This window comes from Berghia stephanieae, chromosome 4, assembly GCF_034508935.2.
Source record: "Berghia stephanieae isolate SIO BIC M18660-M18661 chromosome 4, UCSD_Bste_1.3, whole genome shotgun sequence".
Lineage (NCBI taxonomy): Eukaryota > Metazoa > Mollusca > Gastropoda > Nudibranchia > Aeolidiidae > Berghia > Berghia stephanieae.
Window position 1 is genome coordinate 42,135,617 of NC_088363.1, and position 23,703 is coordinate 42,159,319.

At 37.5% G+C, this 23,703-nt stretch overlaps 1 protein-coding gene across 4 annotated transcripts in view; it reads left to right on the plus strand.

Annotated features, from left to right (window-relative positions):
• Positions 1-23,703, plus strand: part of LOC144970604 (guanine nucleotide-binding protein subunit beta) — a 50,145-nt gene that overhangs the window by 12,412 nt on the left and 14,030 nt on the right. Inside the window, exons 2-4 of one of the 4 annotated variants that reach the window (XM_078910399.1) lie at positions 1,732-1,901; positions 4,442-4,542; positions 22,393-22,478. In XM_078910399.1, the coding sequence (XP_078766525.1) occupies positions 22,419-22,478 (60 nt within the window). In that variant the 5' untranslated portion in view covers positions 1,732-1,901; positions 4,442-4,542; positions 22,393-22,418. Of the gene's footprint in view, positions 1-1,731; positions 1,902-4,441; positions 4,543-10,284; positions 10,945-16,215; positions 16,321-22,392; positions 22,479-23,703 lie in introns of those variants that run through there. The other 3 variants (XM_078910398.1, XM_078910400.1, XM_078910401.1) reach the window with 3 other exon arrangements.

Genomic DNA, 23,703 nt, shown 5'->3' on the forward strand with positions numbered 1-23,703 from the left:
GATTTAGTTTTAGGCAAAAAGAAACAATAGTTATTCCAGAAAAGTCCGTTTTTTAAAAACTATCTTCACTCTATTTATTTACAATGTTGTACGACTTCTGTTAACTGGGTAGAGGTGACAAATTTTTCCTTTCTCCCGCATTGCAATATCTACTGGTCAATCACTAGTATTAGAAATTTGTTTTGTTTTGAGGGGGTAGCATGGCTCAGTGCTGGGTGGGGATCCTGACCTCCCATAGCGGGCAGGGAGGTACAAACTGTGTCTTCTATCCCCCTTTATCTGTTATCCAACATGCTTTCTGTCTTTGTCTCGGAATGAGATTACTTGGTTTTGTCCTGGCACTGGCCGAATCCTAGCTGGGAGGGAAACAGTCAAATGCATAGTTATTGTTTTGGGAGATGATATTTTTTTCCTTGTAAATCATCTCTCTGTTATGTATTATTATTTTTATTTTGAATGTATAATGTGAGCATTTGAGTGTGTTCCTCTTTGTGGGATTTTGTGCTTGTGTCTGGATGAGACTTGTAGGTGATTTCAAACTAAGTACATTGGTGGTGTGCTCTTGGAATCTACATCTGAGCCCTATTTGTTCTCAATTCCCCTTTGTCTTACTTTTTCTTGGTGCTTTAATTGTAATTCTAGAACTTTTTACTATCGCATTTTCTTCCTTTTTACTGGCGCTGATATAACCTAAATGTGTTGCAAGCGCCGTAAAACCCTTAAAAACAAAACAAACAATGGCTCAGTGGTAGTCTTTGCTTCGTACCTGAAAGGTATAGAGTTTGATCACCCGCAGCTGCGCTGTGTGGCCTTGAGCAAGTCACTTCGCTCTTGCTCAATTTGCGGCGTTGCACTGCGGCTGACTGGATGGGGATCTTGACCTCCCATAGTGGGCAGGGAGGTACTTACTGCATCTTATATCACCCTGTCTTTTTCTAATTGCGTCTATGTCTTGGAATGAGATTATTTGGTTTTGTCCTGACCCTGACCGGGTCCATGGCTGGGAGGGAAACAGTCAAATACATAGTTATAGTTTTGGGAGATGATATTTTTTCCTTGTAAACTATCTCTGTTATGTACTGTATAATGTTTTTTTACGTATTATGTGTGATTTGTAAGCGTTTGAGTGTATTCTTCTTAGTGGTTGGTTACCTGTGCTTGTGTCTGGATTAGACATTTAGGTGATCTCAAACTAAGTACTTTGATGGTGTGCTCTTGGAATCTACATCTGTTTCCTATTTGAACCAGTTCCCCTTTGTCTTACCTTTTCTTGGGTGCTTTAATTGTAATTCTGAAACTTTTGATTATCCATTTTCTTCCTTTTTACTGGCGCTGATATGACCTTAATGTGTTGCAAGCGCCGTAAAACCCTTAAAAACAAACAAAACAACTGCGGCTGATGCTTGGGTTATTCCAGTCTTCCCCAGGAATAGACCCTAGAGACAAATTTCCCCAATGGGATGAATAAAGGGAATTTTATTTTTTTATTTATTGTAAAATCATGTGGTATATCTGTATCTACAGTTGTGGTTGCAATATGTATTTTAGAAAATGGTGTAAGCAGCAAGTTTGTTTTTAATAAAAACTGAACCCACTTCAAAAATAATTTCAAACTTTTATCTAGCTTAATAGAAACACTTTTGATTTGCCAGTGCTTGATTTCACCAAATAATAGTGACCCCTTATTGATAACAATGACATAACTTCTAAAAATTTCTTATGTCATTATAGGTAGCACGCCAGTTGCTGCAGACCAAGGGAACAGTTTGGCAGGTTGTGTCATATTAGAATACCACCAGTGTTCTGGTGGGTGATGCGACACACTCCTGTTTACTTCAGGATCGGTAGTGTTTAAATTCCATATCTGACGACATCCCTGTTTGTGTTTATTTTATTTGTTGGTGAGTACCCAGCTCTTTAACTATTTTTCTTTTTTTCTGATCTCTCGTTTAACCTTACCGTCTCCTGATCATCCTTTTCTACTTTAGGTTGTTTTACAAGCATTTCAACACAAAAAGCTACCAACATTAAGTAATTCAGAGAATTACAGAAATGATCTGTTTCATCAATTTCTCTGGGTTTAATAACGAATGCCTAGATAAACTGAAAGGCTAGCAAGAAAAGCCTCTCAAAGCATAAAAAATATATAGCCGTTTCAATTTTGTTCCAACTGTTTAGACGTTTAAGACGATATTATAGGTATTCTTTTAGAAATAGTGTGGAGCGGTCACATATCAATAATGATGAGAAAAATAGGGTATGGAGAAGTGCGAGATGAAAACAATAAAAAGTCAAGGGTCAGTTCCAAACTCAAGATCCAGTTGACACGTCACTCCTCCCACCCCTCCGGATAGCCCAGCTGGTTGTTCGACCACTCACTGCCCTCTCTCTCGGACAGGCGGAGGGTGTGGTGGATCCTGAGTTTGGCACTGACCGAGTGAATTTTTATTGTTTTCATCAGGCACTTCTCCATACCATATTTTTCTCATCAGCTATTCTTTTAGTGGCATATCTTGGTTTAATGAAAGTTGTTTTATCATCTTACTGAAGGAAACGGATAAATGTGACCCATTACGTCATAATGGTATTATGCCGGGACGATTCACAAAATGAAAATCCTGAGTTAAAAGTCACAATGAGACTTGGGTACATTTTTGTTTTATTTAAGAGAATGATAACCTCCATATCTGACAAAAACTAAAATTTCACATTTCTGGTCATTTAAACTTTGTATTCCCTTGTTGACATCTGGCTCAGATCAACAAAGTGCCATTCTGGCGCAGCGGGTCACAAATAAAACTATTTAAGTTTGGAGTGTTTTTGTGTTGAATTGTTATGTAAACAACCCCCCCCCCCCCCCCCCCCCCACACTACTACTACTACTACTACTACTACTACTGCTGCTGCTGCTGTTGTTGTTGCGACTGACGTTTTTGAATTATTGCTCTTTTCTATTCCTCCATTTTACGAGAATGATAACCTCCATTTCGGACAAAGACTAACTTTGAAATCCCTTGTTGACACTTGGGTCAACTCAACATAGTGCCATTCTCAGACCTGCCAAGTACTAAGAAAAATTCGTAGAAATACAAATTTTTGGCTCCAGCTACAGAGCTACATACAGTAGGTCTCTTTGACTGAATAAATTTTGTTGAAAAGGAAATTTTAGCTTCTTAGAACCTATATTCTGGACTTGGAACATTTTTGGATCATGCTGAAAGCAAATTATTTGTAAATCTATTTGAAGTGAATTTTTTCTTCTTATTTTTTCCTTGGAAACTACGAATCTCTAAATTTCAAGAAGGCCGCTCTGCATTCCGTTGCAGCAGTGGATCACAAATAAAAAATATTAAAAGTGTTTTTTTGTGGTGAATAATGTAAACCCCCCCCCCCCCCCCCCCCCCCCCTTTTTTTTTTTTTTTTTTTTTTTTTTTTTTTTAATGGCACGACCTTATTACTCTACTACTACTACTGCTACTGCTACTAATTGGAAATAATATGTTGAAAGAGAGAGGGGGAAGTTGTTTTGTTGTTTTTTTCTCCACTTTAGGTACCCATCATATAAATTATATGGTTTCTTCATCATTAAAACCTTTACGACAAAATGCTTCTTTCCTTTCTCACAATGCGTAAATGTAACTATTATGATGGTTAACCTCATCTTGAAGTCAGGATTATGGCTAGGCGGGTGGTTGGATGGGAGCATCACCCTTGAATCATATATCTATGATGTTCGCATGGGTGTACGATCCGATAGTGATGTCGTTTCTTCTTCTCTTTACTAGCCTATCCTGCTTCTTTGGTTTGTGATTGTATTTTTGACAGGGGATATTTTTTTTTCTGTAAATCTTCTGCCTGTTTGTTCTTGGTTATTTATAATTTAGCTTATGATATCTTTAGGTTATGATTTTGATTTACATTTGTACTATTTTTGTTAGATTGCTTGTTTTTTTGTTTCAGCGGTCTCTCATATAACCTCAATTGTGTTGGAAGAGACCTAAAGCAACAAACAAACAAAAAAAAATTATGGCTAGAATAGCAGAGGATTAAATGACCTAAACTTGTAGGGAAAGATTAAAATTAAATTAAATCAATTATAATATCAGGAATGCCATTTTTTCTGGCTTATGCTGGAAAACCGGCTTTTAAATTTTTCTCGTTGACCTCCTTCGTTATTGCCTTCGTTATTGGGGAGTTAATTTTTTTAAAGATGAAGGCATTGGTTGTCCAAAGGCAACAGATATGGGGAAGCTAGACGGATATGTATCCTTGTCTACGATTTAAGGGTAATACCGTTTAATGAAGAGGCTTTGCACAAAATATTTTCAGATAGATGCTCTTTTTCGAGAAAAATTGAGCTTTTAAAAAAATTTAGCAAAGAGAATCTCTGAAATATAGATAGGGCAGTTATGATATCCAATTTTTTTTTTTTTTATCTTAGCTCATGTGTGCCACTAATAGAGGAGCTAACTTGCGGTATCAAGATTGAGACTTTAGATATTCACAACGCTTCACACTTGATCAGAAGCTTGATAACCGCAAGTAAGCTACTCTATTATTTGCTTCATACCTTTAATTCAGTTTGTTACACGTTGGCATAAAAAACTTTTTATATTTATTTTTCATATACTTGCGAAGAAATAAAGGCTATGAACAAACAGGTACCCGTCTACTTTAATTATTATACAACTGTGTTGTGGAAATTAACATAGTTCGAGACGAATCGTTTGAGTCATCAAGGATTAAAATCGATCCAGTTATGTCTAGGTACACACAAATAATCTAGCAACCAGGCGGCCAGAGAGCTAATCCCAAACGTCAAATTACCTATCATTATGGGACCCCACATCATTATGCTCTTGGTAGGTTTTATAAACAATCAATTTTGAATCAGCCCAGGGTGGGGGGGGGGGGGGGGTATTAATAACCACACACCTTTGCTAAAGCCTCTTTTTTCCGGTAAAACTTCTTTAAAACATTATATATTAAAATCGGTACTGTATGAAGACAACGTAAGGCAATTGATTATTAGTAAGCGATTTAAGGAATGCTAATTAAATTGACTCTTTGTCTGATAGTGACATCATTGACTTGTTTAGTTTAATTAATGGAGAGCCGAATCTTTTGAGTCACCAACTTTGATCGGTCAAGGCAACCGAATGGCGATACCCAGAGCGAACGGTTAAATTAAGGTCCTTTCATTACGACCTAGCAGGTTTCCTCAATATTCGAAGTCTTTAGAAATGTTGGCAAGTTACTCGTGTATCAGACTGTAAAAAAAAAGTTTTATATTTTTTAGATTCGCCATTAACTCTGTGCTCGTTGTCGGAAATTTAGCATTGGCTGTTCGAAACAATGTTAACTCCTAACTCTTAAAAAAAATAATAATTAAAGACTATATTTAATTTTTTTCCCCTCCGCCATGTCCCCATTTCAGTGGTTGACACAGTCAAGCAAAGTGATTGGAATTTTTCCAGGTTCAATGGAGATTTTTTTCTTCTGACCCGTCTGTCCATCCAGCAATAATAGGGTAGCAGGGTATACTTCAGGTTTTTTTAAAATCACTTCTTCAACCAATTGTTGTGTCGCCAATGCTCTAGTGTTATGAGATCGAAGGTTTGAACACCGTTTTGCGCCGTGCTAAGTTGATTTTATTTGGTTCCTTAGATGTATAAATGCGCATATATAGAAATTGATACAATTTTGTAAGCTGCTTGTGTCTTCCTGCTGGTCTCTTCCATGTCCAGTGTACCATTGTAAAGGGCTTTAAGTATGGTTAGTGGATATTGCCTCATAGAAAAGATCATATTGTTAGCAGGGCATTCATACAATCTGAAACTATTTATATCATTAAAAGTGACAAGGAAAACAACGTATTACTTATTGTGACTTAACAATTGCTTTATTATCAATACACCGGTTATCTAGCTGTCTTATGTCAATGCGATATTAAATCAAGTAACCAGATAATAATTTTTTAGATTACCATATTAATCTTTACTTAACACTTTGGTATTGACATTTTGCTTCGTGAGACAAAAGATTTTGATTTTAAAAGAGGTGAAATCTGATCAGTAGAACCAGTCGCAAGTTACATTGTTGTTTTGTTTTGTTTTTTTTAATTCTTTTGTGAGTGTGAGAGATGTTCTGTAAGTCATCCATGTTCCTCAACTAGAAACTGTCAAAATGCTTTCATATGTATGGAAGATAACGGAGGCTGTGACTTGCGTCTGTGCGAGACTTGGGATGTTCTTTGACCAGGGCAAGTGTAGATTGCTATTTGGTTCTACTTTGTGAACTATTTCCCTTTATCTTACTAATCTTACTTTTTCAAACCCGTGACCCGATGTTGGCGCAGGCACTGAAACCAGACCCATCCCCACCCCCTGAATTTATTGAGTGATCATCACTCTCGTCATCGACAGCACACCGCGATATAATTTCAGTGATGCCAAAACTCCGGTCTGGAGCAAAAAAAAAAATCCGGGTTACCGGCAACTTCAGTCAAAATTTCGGTGAGGTCAAGGATACCCCCCCCCCCCCCCCCCCTTTCCAACCACCAAATCATCACTGCCACTACTACTACCACCACATCATCACTACCACTACTACTACAACCACCACCACATCATCATCACTACCATTTCTACTGCAATCACCATCACCACCACATAATCATCACTACCAACACTACTACAACCACCACCTACACCACATCATCATCATCATCGCTACCATTACTACTATAACCTCATCACCACCACTACTACTACTACTACAACCACCACCACCACCATAACATCATCACTACCACTACTACTACAACCACCACCACATCATCATCACTACCACCACTACATCATCATTACTGCCACTGCTACTACTACAACCACTACCACTAATAAAACAAGCACCATCATCACCACTACCACTACTACAACCACCACCAGCGCCATATCATCATCATTGGCAGGGAGGTACTTGCTGTGTCTTCTATCCCCTATATCTGTTTTCCAACTCGATTTCTGTCTTTGTCTTAGAAAGGGATTACTTGGTTTTGTCCTGGCCCTGGCCTGAGTCCTAGCTGGGAGGGAAACAGTCAAATGCATAGTTATTGTTTTGGGAGATGATATTTTTTTCCTTGTAAATCATCTCTCTGTTATGTATTATTATGTTTGTTATTTTTAATGTATAATGTAAACATTTGAGTGTATTCCTCTTTGTTGGATTTTGTGCTTGTGTCCGGATGAGACTTATAGGTGATCTCAAACTAAGTATATTGATGGTTTGCTCTTGGAATCTGCATCTGATCCCTATTTGTTCCCAGTTCCCCTTTGTCTACCTTTCTCTTGGGTGCTTTAATTGTAATTCTAGAGTTTTTTACTATCCCATTTTCTTCCTTTTTACTGGCGCTGATATAACCTAAATGTGTTGCAAGCGCCGTAAAACCCTTAAAAACAAAACAATATCATCATCATTACCACTACTACTACAACCACCGCCACCACATCTTCATCACTACTACCAATACTACTACAACCACCGCCACTACCACCACATCATCATTACTACTACTACTACTACAACCATCATCACTACCACTAATACTACAACTACAACCACCACATAATCATCACTACTACTACTACTACTACTACTACTACTACTACTACTACTACTACTACTACTACTACTACTACTACTACTACTACTACAACAACAACCACTATCACATCATCATTAGGTTTTGGAGCTTTACTTCATTTGAAATAAAGCAACTTTGGGATTGTATTTGGCATTGTGTTTATAATATATCATAATATCATTCTAATTAGTTATCTATTTAGAACTGTACAATATGTAAACATAATGCCAAATGCCATCCCAATTCCATTTTCTTATGTGCGGAAATAACTCTTTCGGCATTGAAATTCCTACGAGTGGTGTCTGAAATTCCTGTGAGCCAAAGTGAAAGTTGGCATCTCTGTAACTGTAATTGTTTTATGGCTATCCCGCATTATAAAAGTTTTCGACAAAGTTGCTTGGAGTTCCATTGTTTGTTTGTTTTTTTAGTATAAGGTTTAAAATAAAACACTGACATTGTGAGATGAACGATAAAGTGAACCTCTTTTGTATGGCCCCGCTGAACCAGGACAACTCCGCACGGTGCTCTCCTGTTTTTTTTTTTTTCTTAATAGGCGTTAATCAGACCTTGACATGCTCTTGCGCTGGTAAATTCAAGTACAGTGCAATATACGTGTTTTGTCAGTGGTGGGTGTATTGTCGATTGTTTTGCTCTGAAATAGTTATGGAACCATATTGCATTGCATTGCATTTACTGGTAAATATTTTACAATGATAATTTTTATACACAGATGGAAATCATGTATTTCCGGGTCACATTTCTTTTCTCAGAAATTTGCGTCTTTTGTTCCATGCTACTTGTTTCTTTTCGCCTCCCAGGAGAGAATTTGTTATGCCATGGCACTGCTTGGGATGCTTTTGCCAGGAGCCACACACACATATATAATAGTATACATGTCTGTAGTTATTTTTTCCCCCAAATTTTCTCGCCTGCACCGTTGTTCTGGGTGGGGTTCCTGACCTCCCATAGTGGGCAGGGAGATACTTGCTGTGTCTTCTATCCCCTCTGTTTTCCAACTTGCTTTCTGTCTTTGTCTTGGAATGAGATTACTTGGTTTTGTCATGGCCCTGGTCTGAGTCCTAGCTGGGAGGGAAACAGTCAAATGCATAGTTATTGTTTTGGGAGATGATATTTTTTTCCTTGTAAATCATCTCTGTTATGTATTATTGTGTTTTTTTATTTTTAATGTATAATGTAAGCATTTAAGTGTATTCCTCTTTGTTGGATTTTGTGCTTGTGTCCGGATGAGACTTATAGGTGATCTCAAACTAAGTACATTGATGGGTTTGCTCTTGGAATCTGCATCTGATCCCTATTTGTTCCCAGTTCCCCTTTGTCTTCCTTTCTCGTGGGTGCTTTAATTGTAATTCTAGAACTTTTTACTATACCATTTCCTTCCTTTTTACTGGTGCTGATATAACCTAAATATGTTGCAAGCGCCGTAAAACCCTTAAAAAGAAATATATATTTTTTTAATAGCACCGTTGTTAGTTTTGTCTATATGTCCTTGATGTGGATTTCCAAGCGCATTCACTCAAATACGCGGATTGTTACTCTCAGTTCAACATATTTTAATTGAATGTACAGAGTTAGAACAGATAAGGTCCCAACATTATGAAAACAGGGACTTGCAGATATTGTAAATAAATATTTTTTAAATAACAAAAATGTAAACTATTATGATTTTTTTTTTTAAATTATTACAACAGTACACGATTGAGCAGCTATGGCCCCTCAAGGCCGATAAAAATTGATAAAAGACAGAAACGGGCGCTTAAATGACCTAAATAGTCTCGAAAGCGCCGTTAAACACCTAAAAACAAACAAACAAACAAACAAAAACTCTTGGGATCTACGTCCACTTTTCTCTTCTTGAGTAGTCCCCTTGTTTTACTTTACACCCGCGTTTGTAAGCATATTTTAAGACTTGATATATAGTATCGACCAATTATTATGACAATTCAATTTGATTTTATTACCATATTTGATTGGCTGTGTGTGCATTTGTGCCTGTCTTTGTGTGTGTAATTGTAAGATAATTGCTTTTAAATCCCAGTCAGCCGTGGCAGCACACTTATAATTACATCTTTGTAGTCCTCAATGATTAAATAGACCATGATTACACATGTTCTATTGTAACACCGACTTAGTTGGTGTGGGGTGAATAATATCATATCGTGATGGTGTAACAACCACCACCACGACTACGACGACCACTGGCACCACCACTACCACTGTCTGTATTGATTGAAATCTGTTCGCCGGTAGAGAAATCGATAGGCGTGTGCGCCCCCCCCCCCCTCTCTCTCTCTCTCTCTCTCTCTCTCTCTCTCTCTCTCTCTCTCTCTCTCTCTCTCTCTCTCTCTATCTATCTCTCTCTCTCTGAATGCTCTCTTCTCGAGAGTGAGTAGTAATAATTCTTGTAGCATAGCGCGGTCGGCGAGCCAAGCAGCCCGCCCGCCGGTACAAAAAATCGACCCATTATTCTCCCCTCCCTCACCTCCCGTCTTTCTCTCTCGCTCTTTCCCATTTTCTCCTCTATACACCATTTCTTGTTCTCGCTTTCATCCTCTTAGGAAGAGTAAAAAAAAAAAAAGGCAAGGGGGAGGAAAGCTACCCACCAAACCTCCAACTCTTCTGACTACCTCTTCTAGTTCCTGTGACGGCGTCGATTTTCCCTCCTCGCTGATCAGACGAGCGCGTGCTTATTATTACTCGTGGGATTTTTCCATAGCAAATACATAGGAACAGAACAGCAGCAGCTTGAGAGTTGGTTCTTGTTCTATTCTATGGTCGTGGTGGATTTGCCTATCGCCCATATCTTCTTGTTATTGTTGATTACCTCAACCCAAATTCCAATTAATATACCAAATTGCCTTTTTCCATATCGCGTTATTCTTACTTTTATTTGGAGTAAATATTTGATGATTTTTGGGGGTATTTTTCATACGTTTCATACCATGGACAATGAAGTTGGCCGAGATAATAAGGATGTAGCACAATCTCGGAGAACAGCGTGTTCACCATCAGACACTGGCGCCATTTTGTGTATTCTCTGATTCTCTCTAATACACTGTGCTGTGTAGATATTTCACTTTTTGGTTTATTAATTTTATACCTTTTCCACCCTTATTATCTATAGAGTTAATTTGTTTCGCTTCTTTCATCTGGTGTTTTTTTTTTTTTAATGTATGGATGGAATTATTTCTAGTATTTCTTGGTGATTTATTATTGTTATAGTGTGTGCATTATTGTTCCAGTGCGGTTTTTCAACACCCTCATCTTTTTAGTGCAAACGAGTAAGTATATATATATATATATGATATTAACCAACCTTTCTTTTCCTTCTCTTTTCATTTCGTTTCTCTCCTTCAACTCATCTTTCTCTTATAACGGATTCTAGACATGTGCAGTTCCATTTCTATTTTATAGGCTATTAGATTTTACCGTATTCACTAAGAAAGCAGAGACATCGATTCTTGTTCTTCATTTGAGTGATCAAATAATGTGACATGATTTGAAGCAAACTTTGTTCGAGTTTGCCCGTCATCATTTTCTCCCAGTCTTTTCCTCATACATCAAGAATCCATGTAGTGTGTGTTTATTGGGCAAGTAAGTAGGACTCGAATGCTGGTTTGGCAATCTAGATCTGAATGATGTCGTGGAGTTGAATGAGAATGGGTGTTGGTTTTATTGCCTTGGGACTTGACCATTCATTTATTGCTGGTTATGGTGGTTGGATATTCATGTTGCTTTAATCCAGCGCTTCACACCTCTTTCTTTTTACCGATTAAAACCTTCATCTGCATATCGTTGAGTTAGGAGAGGAAGCAGTTTTGGAACTCTACACTATACAAATGAGAAAGGTTGGGAAATGGTTTTGCTCATCTGTCAGTGCAGTTTGGTAAAATAACGTCGATTTTCTTTTAGAATAAAAACAAAAAATAGACAATTTTGTCCTGATGGATACATACATAATAAAGAAGAGAGAAGGAGGGGGGGGGGGGGGGATAAAGAGTGGGCGGAGGTCTGGTTTACCTGACTAAGGCTTGCTATTTTTCTTCTTGAATATTGGTATTTATTTAAAAGAATCGTTTGAAAACAATCATATTTCGCAGTTGTGATAAAACAAAGCTTAGAGGGGAGGGGGGGGGTATATAAGGGATGCATTCGGTATCAATTCAATGTCTTCATCGACTTATAGGCGATTATTTCAAATGACTTCATCTACTACATTTGACACTATGTTCTACACACTTATTCTGATGTTATCATTCATTAACCTCGATGCCAGGTGTCCAATTATTCATGTTGATGTTTGTGACATGTAAGCATTGTGATAACCATGGAATAACATCATATGATTTTGTAGCATGATATCTTAAATGCGTTGTCCGCCCCTCCTCCTCCTCCTCCTCCTCCTCCTCCTCCTCCTCTCTCTCTCTCTCTCTCTCTCGATAACACAGACTTAATTTTATATCAAAGACACGGTAGCTGCAATGGACTTCAATGAAGCCCACATTGCACCGCTGTTATTGTTGGCATGATTAAAACTACTAGTTATGATTTCAGGTTAGAATGAAATCGGAACTTCGCGTGTAACAGGGCCAAAGAGAAAGGCTTTCTATTGACAGTAGATTAGGCCACAACGAATATTAGGATGTTAAATTAAATATTATATCGGAAAGCTAAACGTTATTGTAATGGCGTCTTGTACAGTACAGTAGAGGAGATGCCGTCCGTCCGTGGTGGTGATGGTGATGGGAGAAAATCGATACATCGGATATTCAGATAGCGGTCTATCGTCTCCAGCCAGGGCGTGGCACACACACACCGTCTCGCACTCGAATGTATACTCACATTCGCGCGCTTGCACACCTATACACACACGCGCGCATACACGCACGCACACACACACACCACTCACATACACACACAAACACACACATACATTCAATGCAGTCTTTGTATTGATTACGTGATGCCCTCACGATTCCTTCTCGTCTTCCTGTCTTCCTATATACAATTTTTAATTTGCTATACCATTGGATATTCTACAACGGTGAAACGGCATTTTCAAACCGGTAAAGAAAGGAGGTCAAAGAATAAGTGTCCCATGGTCGTTCTATTCTCTGTCGTCTTGTCCCGAGACAAATATTAATTCCCCCCACAGACTCATCAATCAAACCCTTGTTTGACAATTTACTTTTTCGATCCCCCGAGCCCCCTTAATACAAGCTCCTTCGACTTAAATACTAAATGCACCATCATCACAGTAGCACCAATAAACACAGAAAGAACAAAAACAGCAACCAACAACCCAAGGTTTGAATTAGTTGTATTCATTTCTATAGATTTCACGGGCAATTCCGAAATTTTAAATTTTATTTTCTCACCCAATCCCTTTTCCCCTTTCTTAAATGTCTCATCCCGTCATCCATGCCCAACATCTAATGGGTTAAAACTGTAAAGTCATGTACGTCTAATTTGTAATTAATATGGCGGTGTCGACCGTCTTTGTTCTCGACATTCAGCTGCTAACTAGAAACTACGTACATAATGTTTCAATTTCACAAATATAAAATTCTGGGTTTACAATTTAAAACAAGTTCACTTTTCGTGTACGAAACAAATATGTGTGTGGGTGAGAAAGTCAGTCCGTCCGTCGTCGTCCCCTTTATCTCTCTCTCTCTCTCTCTCTCTCTCTCTCTCTCTCTCTCTCTCTCTCTCTCTCTCTCTCTCTCTCGCCATGACGCCCAAAGCTTATGAGCAACTGCAGAAGACTAAGGATGGACGTTGGGCCATTGAGTGTAATTGTTTTATTTTGATTTCTCTCTCATGTCATCCTCTACTCTATGTTCTGGTGTATTAAGTCAAGGGTCCAGTGTGAGTCATGAATCCTTATTACTGTGTAGCTCTTCATTGTAGTCGAGTGTAATTTGTTGCTGGTCTATGATGTATGTCTTTATCCATGCAGTATTTAAAAGCCGAATGTAATCCATTGCTGTAAATCTCACATAACAACTCAAAAGCGTGATATAGATGATATAGTATTCCCCCCTTTAAAAAAAAAAAAGTTTTAACCTGAACTAACCCCTTTGCTTGTTACCAAGCCACCTCCACTCAAGCGACTCAGATGATCCGAGTACATAGAGAAGTGTACTTACACAAGGAAGACCGGGGTTGGAGTCGCACTGTCGGCATCTTGTTTTGAGTAGCTAAGTCCCCATTCCTCACTTTGCAGCGCTACTTTGCGACTGCCACCCGGAATATCTCGGGTCTTTTTCTTTATTTAAAAAAAAAAATCAATAGCAATATGTGGTAATTACCTGGATGTACCATTTTCCCCAACAAATTATGGTAGTCAACGGTTGGTTTCTTATTGGGGACATAATTTAGTCTCTGAAATAGGGATATTGTCTGCAAATTTAATTGCTAACATGAAACCGGAATTACTTAAGATTTTTCTATATTAATATCATATTCATTAACAGTAGTTGTAGATAGCATCATTAGATGAATAACAGGCCCACTGTTCTGCGGTCGTTGAACGTACTTACAACCATTTTCCAATCAAACGGGGATATGGCCGTCTTAGTTGGTTTTTTAACTCACTCAACCCAAACACCGACTATATCCGTAATTTACCCATGTTACTTTTTACCCCATGCCTATTTGTTACATTTTTTTCTGAGACAAATTATAGGCGTATGTAGTATCAAAGCTAATGTTAATTTGTTTTTGTATGTTAACGGTAGTTGAATAAAACTATCTATGTAGGTACGTGCTCATTTTTAATACATTTTTTTCGTTTTGAAAAGTAGCAAAAATCTCTAGGATTGAGTGAGTTAAAAAAAAAAATATGTATGATCGGACAGAGTCTAGATAGGGCATTCTTTTTATCCACCAGAAAATCAAATAAACTGGTTGTTGAATAAAATATTTTTTAAATGTATGAAATTATGTAGGTTATATCCAAAATGCATTGTCATAGCGCTGCATTAGTTTTAAACAACTTGAAGCTGATGGGGACCCTGCAAACAACTTAAATCAGTCCAAACCAAACTGATTTTATTTTCTGCTCTAATTCTTTCAAATTTTGAAAAGGTCTCTGGTTTCCATATATTTTTGTCGAAAGGTCATTCCAGAAGTGCCAATCCAAGGATAGCTGTCCGGAGAATTTGGCAGCCAACTTAACAGTAAGTCCTAGAGGTGTACAAAGGAGCCCCATCGTTTTAAAAAAAATAGTTAAATCAGTTTTAAAATAATGCTTTCTTGGAAGCAGGCAATATGTTTTCTTCTGTAAATATTCTATGTAAAACGAAGCGGTCACTTTAGTTATGTCGTGATCGACGTCAAAGAACTCTGTGAATCCATGGAAACGCATGATACCATGCCCTCCTGTGAGAAATTACTGCTTGTGTGATATAGACGATCCAAACGAATGATTTGATTATTCATTGGCATTTGTGACGAAACGTTTCTCTCATCTTGAAGATACATTTTTTCGACGTCAATTTCAGTGTATCGTTTTAAAAGATCTTTTGCCCGACTCAATCGAGGTAACTTTGAAAATGCTCTCACTTGGTGAGTTTAGTCTTTTCGAGGATGTTACTTTCTATATACTTTCATCATTCTTTGCGCACTCACTCGATCAATAGATATTTATGATACATATATTTATGCTCTTATGGGTTTCTATTTGTGCAAAAGCATCTCTGACTTCACGCGATTGAGATCAACTAAACCGAGAAAGCAATTACTTAAACGAATCACGCATTTTCAAAATCACTCAATTTGTCATAATGTTTAATCCGTTGACGAGAAAGATTATATTTCCCATGTACTGTTGCTGATGCTGCTGCCACCACCACCACCACTACTACTACTACTACTACTACTACTACTACTACTACTACTACTACTACTACTACTACTACTACTACTACTACTACTACTACTACTACTACTACCTCTACTGCTACTGCTAATTGCGACTACCACCGCCACCGCCTTTCTCTCCCCCCTCCCCCTCCCTCCCAATTCTTCTTCTTCTTCTTCTTCTTCTTATTATTATTATTATTATTATTATTATTATTATTATTATTATTATTATTATTATTATTATTATTATTATTATTATTATTATTATTATTATTATTATTATTAGCCACTGTATCCCATAAACAATTTTGAATTTGTCGCTTCATTCAGGCCGTAGTCAACTTTGTAGCTTCTAAATTATTTCTATTTGGCAAGGTCTCCCTTCTTTATTGATACAATATTATGCTTGTCGGTGTCATTAACAGCTCCGTCCTTATCAGAAGCTTTTCAAAATCGTTTTTATTATCTCATGCATTACAGCTGCTCCTGTATTTATGCGGTCTCGTATACCCCCTCTCCTCCCCCCTTCCTTTCTGCTCGAGAGCTATACATTCGCCTTTGTAAATTATTGATTTTTGTTGTCAGCATTTGTGCCGTGTATGTGTGACGTTGTTTGGTATCTATAGCTCTGGCTGTTGTAATGTTAGCCCCGTAATGTTATGGAAATTCAGTTGCTGATCTGGGATTTAAATCGCTCTCAATGTTTGTATCAGAGGTATAACTGGTCGCGCTCAAGGTTGATATGAATCGAAAGTTTATTGACACTTAAGTCAATTTTCAGTCCTACGCATGTAAGTTTATGTACCCAAGATACATATTATTTATCATGAATTAAGTACATACTTGGTGTTCTTTGATTAACTTGTATTTGGGGCCTTGTATTCTTAGTGCAATTAGCTTATGGTATTTTGGACTTTTAGGTTAAATATTAACTCGGTAGCTAAGCAATCCCGATTTGTCACCCAAATTCACGTTCCGTTGACAGACAATGGTAGCGCTGTAATTATGATCATCTCATTTAAGACCAGCTATAACTTTCAGGTATGTTAATTTGGTGGTAACTTGTCAATCAGCGGGATATTCAGTCATCCATCGATCATTCAAAACGCAATAAATAAAAAGGGGGAAGACTTGTGTGATGTTAATTCCTAGGGATTATCGCATTGCCAGCTTTCTGAAATACAGCTCCGTGTTGGCAGTCATGTCCAGTCATCACGCCTCCATCCTCTTCTAAGTAAGAGCCTCTCAGTTCCCTTGCTGTTTATATCCTCCTCAGCCCCTTGATCTTATTTTAATAAGCGCCGTACAGCATATGAAACCTTATTTGTTTCTCCCTCATTTTATCTTCTTGTTTGAATGTCTAGTTGGTGAAGGGACGTCGTATTTCTCAGCTGTCAGGGGAACCTTACAGCGTAGTCTGCAGAGGTGTGGGAAATACTCTTTTCTGGCTAAATAAACATACTTGTTTATCAATATTGATTGCTTTTTGAACGAAAATAAAAACCTCGTCTATATATATGCATTTAGAAATACTAATGAATATTTGTCACAATAGGCGACACTTGACAATTTGTAAGTAGCCCATTGGCGTGGAAATCAAGCATTTTGAACATTTAAAAAAATGTCCAGTGTAGTTGAATTAAATTGGTCAGTTGTATTTTTATGTGGTCACTTTTATAGCTCACGTTTATATAACTTTGTAATTGAAAAGATTAAAATGTGTATCGGTAAGTTAGATGCCCCAAGTTCGCCCCAAAATTTCTATAGCTCAAATTCTAACACCTCTAACTGCAGATAGGTTCAACGGAACTCTCCACTCTTTTGACAAACTCATTATTTGAAGTCTTTTGATTGGTTTGATGTAAATACAAGTGAGGTATTATCGGTTAACCTAGCTAAAGCAAAAAAAAAAAAAAGAAAAAAGAAGAAATATATAAAATAGCAAAGATAATTTATTCCCAAACCCCCATTAAATTTATAGACATGCTGGTTAATAAATAAAGTTTATATGACAATGATGTGGTAGAATTTCAGTTTTAGTTTATGAAAGAAGATGAATGGTGCGGACGTTTCGGATTTCCCCTTTATCAGGCGACAGTCAGATTAATATAACACAAAAGGCATGATAATAATGGTTATTGCCACGGTGTTACTTTTGGTTTCGATCCCTTTGTTTTTAGAATCACATTTAGTGGATATGCGTTGTAGAGATGCTGACATTTTGAAATAAATATGATCTTTTTGATACTTGGATCAACAGTACGCATTTGGGGTGAAGCACGCCCCAAATCCATACAGGAGAGAAAAATACGCTTAAAAAAGCTTTTTAATATTTATTTTACTGATAAAACACTCGCTTAAATGACAAATTTAACATCTCTGTTTATCACTAAATCAAAATTGTACACAAGTGATAGAATAACTATTTTTACAAAATCGATTTATTACAGTGAAAATTAAAAGATTGTTTCAACTTGGAAAAGGAACCAAATTCCTACACGATCGGTTAGCTTCATTTATGACAATAATATTTCAAATTGCAGTTCATAATGTCTGGGATTAATTTCGATTTTTATGTGAAGTTCGCGTTTTTCTGGTTATAGGCAAATTCAGTTCGCCGTGCAAAAGACCGTTTTGTTAACACACGAAAAGGTTTCATGTGTGACACACTGTGAAGCGTATGGATTTGGGCGACCTGCCCTATATTGCTATCAAATGGACTATAGCTGTTGCGGTTTACGTGATTTGGTTGCTGTTGGGCGAAGTCTTGTGTTCTATTCTTTAAACACATTCTTGTATGCACTATTGCATTCATACACTATTCACTCCATCTATCCATTCGTTATCCATCCAGCCGCTACCTAGCCAACCATACACTCCATCCATCCATCCATCCATCTTGATGACTCATACCTTTTTCATTAAACTACTGGTCTTTTTCCCTTTTTTCTCTCGGTGCCGACCTCATTATTTTATTTGTTGCTCGCTAAGATCATTATATATAATATAGTTCATAGAATAGAAGTGAAGGTGGGAGGGTGAGTTAAATTTAACCCGCTCACAGTTAGGCAGGTACTGTACGTGCGTACGTGTGAGTTTATTTAGGGATTGGGGTGGGGTGGGGGGGGGGGGGTTGTTACCGGTTGAGGTAATGTTTTCAGCTGTATATGTGCGTGTTCTATACTTGCAAGGGCTGAGTGTTGCCTGACTATAATGAAAGTTATGAAAGAGATATATTTACCGAGTTGTGCGCTCGGCTTCTCTACTCCTCTGACATACTCCCCTCGTTTTGGCCCTAAAATGATATAATTAATTGACAATATTAATATGACATGGCCGAAACAGCCTAAGACTTACATGTTTTTGACAAAGGACAAGTAGGGTCTTTTCAGTCGATCGCATTTTGAACTCAAAAATTATCTGACCGATTTGGGGAGGGGTTTGGTGCTACCGCCAGTTGTTGTTGTTGGTGTTATTATTATTGTTACTATTATTATTATTATTGTTGTTGTTGTTGTTGTTAGTGAAGAATCCGCAATATTTATGGGAAAATGAAGGCTTTTATGAATGGGCACTTATCTATTTTAATTATACTACTGTATTGTGGAAATTAACACAGACAGACATCTTTTGAGCCATCAGCGATCAAAAATCGGACCGAGTCTGTAGGTGCGTGCAATGCGCAACTGAATCTGGGATTAGGGCGGCCAGATTGAGGTTCCCAACGTCAAATGATCAATCCTTATTGGTACCATAATTATGCCCTTCGAGATTGATTAATAGTCATTTGAGTCAACGAATGACAGGGTTGCCCTTATTAATAAACAAAAAGTTTTCACGTTACTCGTATATCAATCCGTAAACATTAGTTTTATAATTAGCATATTTGCCAGTAATTTTGTGCTCGTTGGCAAACATTCATTGTGTGTTGTAGAGACACCGCCACCTCTCTATATATTTTTTAAAAATATATATGTTTGTTTGTGTGTGTGTGTGTGTGTGTGTGTGTGTGCGCGCGCGCGCGTGTGTTTGTGTGTGCTATTAACGTAAGTATAGATGATTATTATTATTATTATTATTATTATTATTATTATTATTATTATTATTGTCGTCTCTATTACTACTACCACTACCAATACTACTGCTGCTGCTGAAAGAAATGCGCTGATTACGATTAAGAACCCACGAAAATACCATTACGCGCACGTTTCGTTAGTATGGGGGTAATGATTTTTGCGTTAATATAAAAAAAAAAATGGAAGGCACCACGTGCTGCATATTTTTATTACAAAAATATCCTATAGGCGTTCCTTATTTTAGGGTCACATGATCGTATGTCCATTAGTATAAGATTATCGTCATCATCAACGTCGTCGTCCTGTCGTCGTCATCATCAACATCATTACTGTTATTATTTAGTAGTAGTAATAGCAGTATTATTATTATTATTATTATTAGTAGTAGTAGTAGTAATTGTAGTAGTAGTAAGTTGTTGTATTAGTAGCAGCCCAAAACCTCTCAGTGATCTTTATGTGTGACATCACTACCTTCACCCAAATGGGAGATTGGTCCGAAATTGCCATGAGCGTCAGAGATTGTCATTAACGTTGTTTTACACCGGAAATCATATATTTTTTAATATTACTTTTTTTTTAAATTGGGGGCGGGGGTTATTTGAATGATAAAAGTAGATCAACTAATTATACATATTTCTATTTCCAAGTGCGGTTTCCCCCCCCCCCCCCCCCCCCCCACCCCCCCCCCACCCCACCCACCTCTCTCTCTCTCTCTCTCTCTCTCTCTCTCTCTCTCTCTCTCTCTCTCTCTCTCTCTCTCTCTCTCTCTCTCTCTCTCTCTCTCTTTGACAAATATACGAGGCACTTCCTACGTGTATCCTCCATATTAATATACATTAGATTATTATTTGTCAGCAGCTTCTAGGCTTCACTACAGCATTCATTATGACAATCTACCCTTCCTGTTTTATTTACTGTTATGTGCCCAAGCAACATTTTTACTCCCGCCGTTTTATATATCTCCCCCGAGATAGAACAGTAACAGCTACTCAATTCAACCTTGAAACTCTTGTGATAAAAATGTATTTTACAATGCAGACATTTAGTGATTGCTTTCGGCAAATATTTGGCGACCGCTCCGTCTCCATATTGTTTAAATGTAATCTGTTTTCATTGTGCGGTTCTCGTCTTTCCGAGTATTTGGCCAGTAGTGCATGACTAGACAAGTGTGACAAGGATGTTGCCAATGTCTATTATAGGTGGCTTGGGATGTTCTCTCGGGTCGGGATTTTTTTTATTCTTCTGTTTAATTGTAGCTTTTCGCCCAATTATGTCATTCCTTTTCACGGACATTAGCTGGATTAAATCTGCTCCGTTCTCATTTTAGTGGTCTATGACCTGAATTAGATAGATAGAGTGGTGGGTGGATTGATAGATAGATGGAAGTGAGAATGAGTCTCTTCTATTCCCCTTAATTTGTTTTCTCCTTAAGCGTTGCGTTCTGGAATTAGATTGTTTTGTTTTGTTCATACTCAGAATGGGACTCTTAACCAAGAATACATTTGCCTAATAATTTATAAATCATCTGCCTCTGTAAGATATGATTTGAATCTAGTGATGTGTGTTTTCATAACACGTATTGAGTGAATACATTTCTTTTCTATTTAGTTCCTTGATCAGGGACTAGGTAATGATAGACACCTAGTGCTTATCTCATTATAGTACACAATATTAACATGGACAGTATACGTTTTAAGTAAAATACGCACTAGTTCTACACGCCTGATTGAGCGAATCTTGTAAGAAAGTGTGTCACAAACCCCGCGTTGTGATTGGTCCAAAATCTGGTTAATGGGAACGATCTATATTCAGGTTTTCGTCATCGATTTGTTGTTGTCCAATCATCGGATATTTTTTTAATGTAAACACGCTGCTTTCTCTTTGAAATTTGTTATCATACCCATGGGTCAAGTTGTGATGACCTATTGTGATGTTGGATAATTTGATATCTGTGAACACTTTATTATGTAAGTCATTTTGAGCACATTTTGCATGCAGTGTGACCAATGACTCGGGGGGACACATATTTGAGACTCATCTTGGTGTTGTGGCTCATTTTTCTATGAATTATGAGTTTGGTACACTCGTATGTAGATAACAACAATCAAATCCATTTAAATGTTTACAAACGAGTTGTCCTCATTATAGTCTTCCCTTTGTTGGTCGCAATTTAGGTATGCGATCTCTTAATAGCTTTCTTGGCGTGAATTGCGCGCCTGTGTTTGAATGGAACTTTAAGATAATTCCTGGGTAGATTAATGAATATTACTTTTGGATTCTACTTCGCTTTCCGTCTAAACTACTCCCACTTTTCTTGTGTGCATGTAAGTGCACGCTAAATTGTCGCAAACGCCGTAACACCACCACCTTCCTCCAAAGGGGAGGGGCATATAATTATGTGATCTCTCACTTCGATCACATGTCACAAGTAGACTTATTGATTATATCCCAGATATTTTGTTCTAGTCTCCAGTCCGTGCGCTTTTGGGAAGAAAGCGGGGCGGGGGGGGGTGGAGTGGAGGGCGAGTTAGCTAAGTTTTTAAAAACAAATAATCCAGGCAATATTTGAATACCTGAAGATACATATTTTTATGTAGTGATGTCATGTATGAAACTTCCTATGTCAATATCTCCAATATTTATAGCCAGTATACATTGTCTGTATGACATGACAATGTCAAAACCGTGTATAAACGGGTAATCATTTTCAAACTGGTTTTTATGTATTATGACTGCAGAGGTTTTTCCAAATGTTTGTTTTATTTTCTTTTGTCTTGATAATTTCAGGTAGTGTGTGGAAATAGAATTCAAAAATGAGTAACGACTTGGAAGCACTCCGGCAGGAGACAGAACAGCTAAAGAACCAAATCAGAGTAAGTAGAATGACTCCATTCATGATAAATGTCTCTTGGACTTAGTTTATTCTATTCTATTTTATTTTAACACTTACCCGATGCGACTGACACCCATTTCTCTCTCTCTCTCTCTCTCTCTCTCTCTCTCTCTCTCTCTCTCTCTCTCTCTCTCTCTCTCTCTCTCTCTCTCTCTCTCTCTCTCTCTCTCTATCCAATCATTTAGCTATCTATTCAGATGTATATCTCTACCATCTCTCAAAATATGTCGTAATTCATTATGATAAAACAATTATTTGCCTTCATCAATTGCCATGTTTTAATTGAAACAAAAGTTACAGACGAACACAATCATTTATAGATAATAGGAAGGAATACGCCACCTTTGCCCAATTTTCGTTTTCATAGGAATCCAACAATCACGACGTGACCGCTTTACTTGTCAAATGAGTCGGGGTTTCTAAATAGTTTGTTATTTGCGCGTCGCCGCGGCCCCCCCCCCCCCCCCTCCCCCCTCGCAAGTCATTATTAGTTTAACGTATTTTAGAATGGAATGGTAGTAATAGTACATATAACTACATAGCCTTTTAGCTTAGTGGCTCATTGGATTGCCTTGTATAGATTAAGTACTACTGAGGTCCATTCCTTTCAGTTAAAAAAATTAGATTATTCGCCGAGCCATCAGTAAAGGCTTGTCTTGTAACAAATAGACGAGGTTTTGTGCCATAAGGTCAATTTCGTAACATTAACTAAAAAGACATCTTTGAAAGAAAAAAAAGCAATACAAATTAAGCTATGAAAGGATTTAGTATTTATCATTTTATTTGGGTGACATAATGAAAAGTAATAATAAAAAACTGATACAGGCACCAAAAGAAAAGCAGAAATTGTTTCTCAAAGGGTCCACAATGTGTGGTCAAAGTATAACTTTACCCAATCTTTTAGAGCTTTTTAAAAATCTATTTCTGCTTAAATGTTGGTGACAAATCCACAGGGTTTTTTTTCGTTGTTTTTTTTTTAATGAATGAATTGATTATATTTTTGATACAGAGATAATTATGAAAATGGAAACCTTCCTTGGGGTTGGAAAATAACTTAATATATGTCTTTTTGCTTTTGGGTGTTTGGAAAAATACGTTTTGGCATAACCCTAGATGCTTATCGCAACGCTCAACATATGGTGTTGTGTCTTATGATAGGGCACAAATCACACATTACCCCATTGGATTTGTGTATAAGTGAGTAC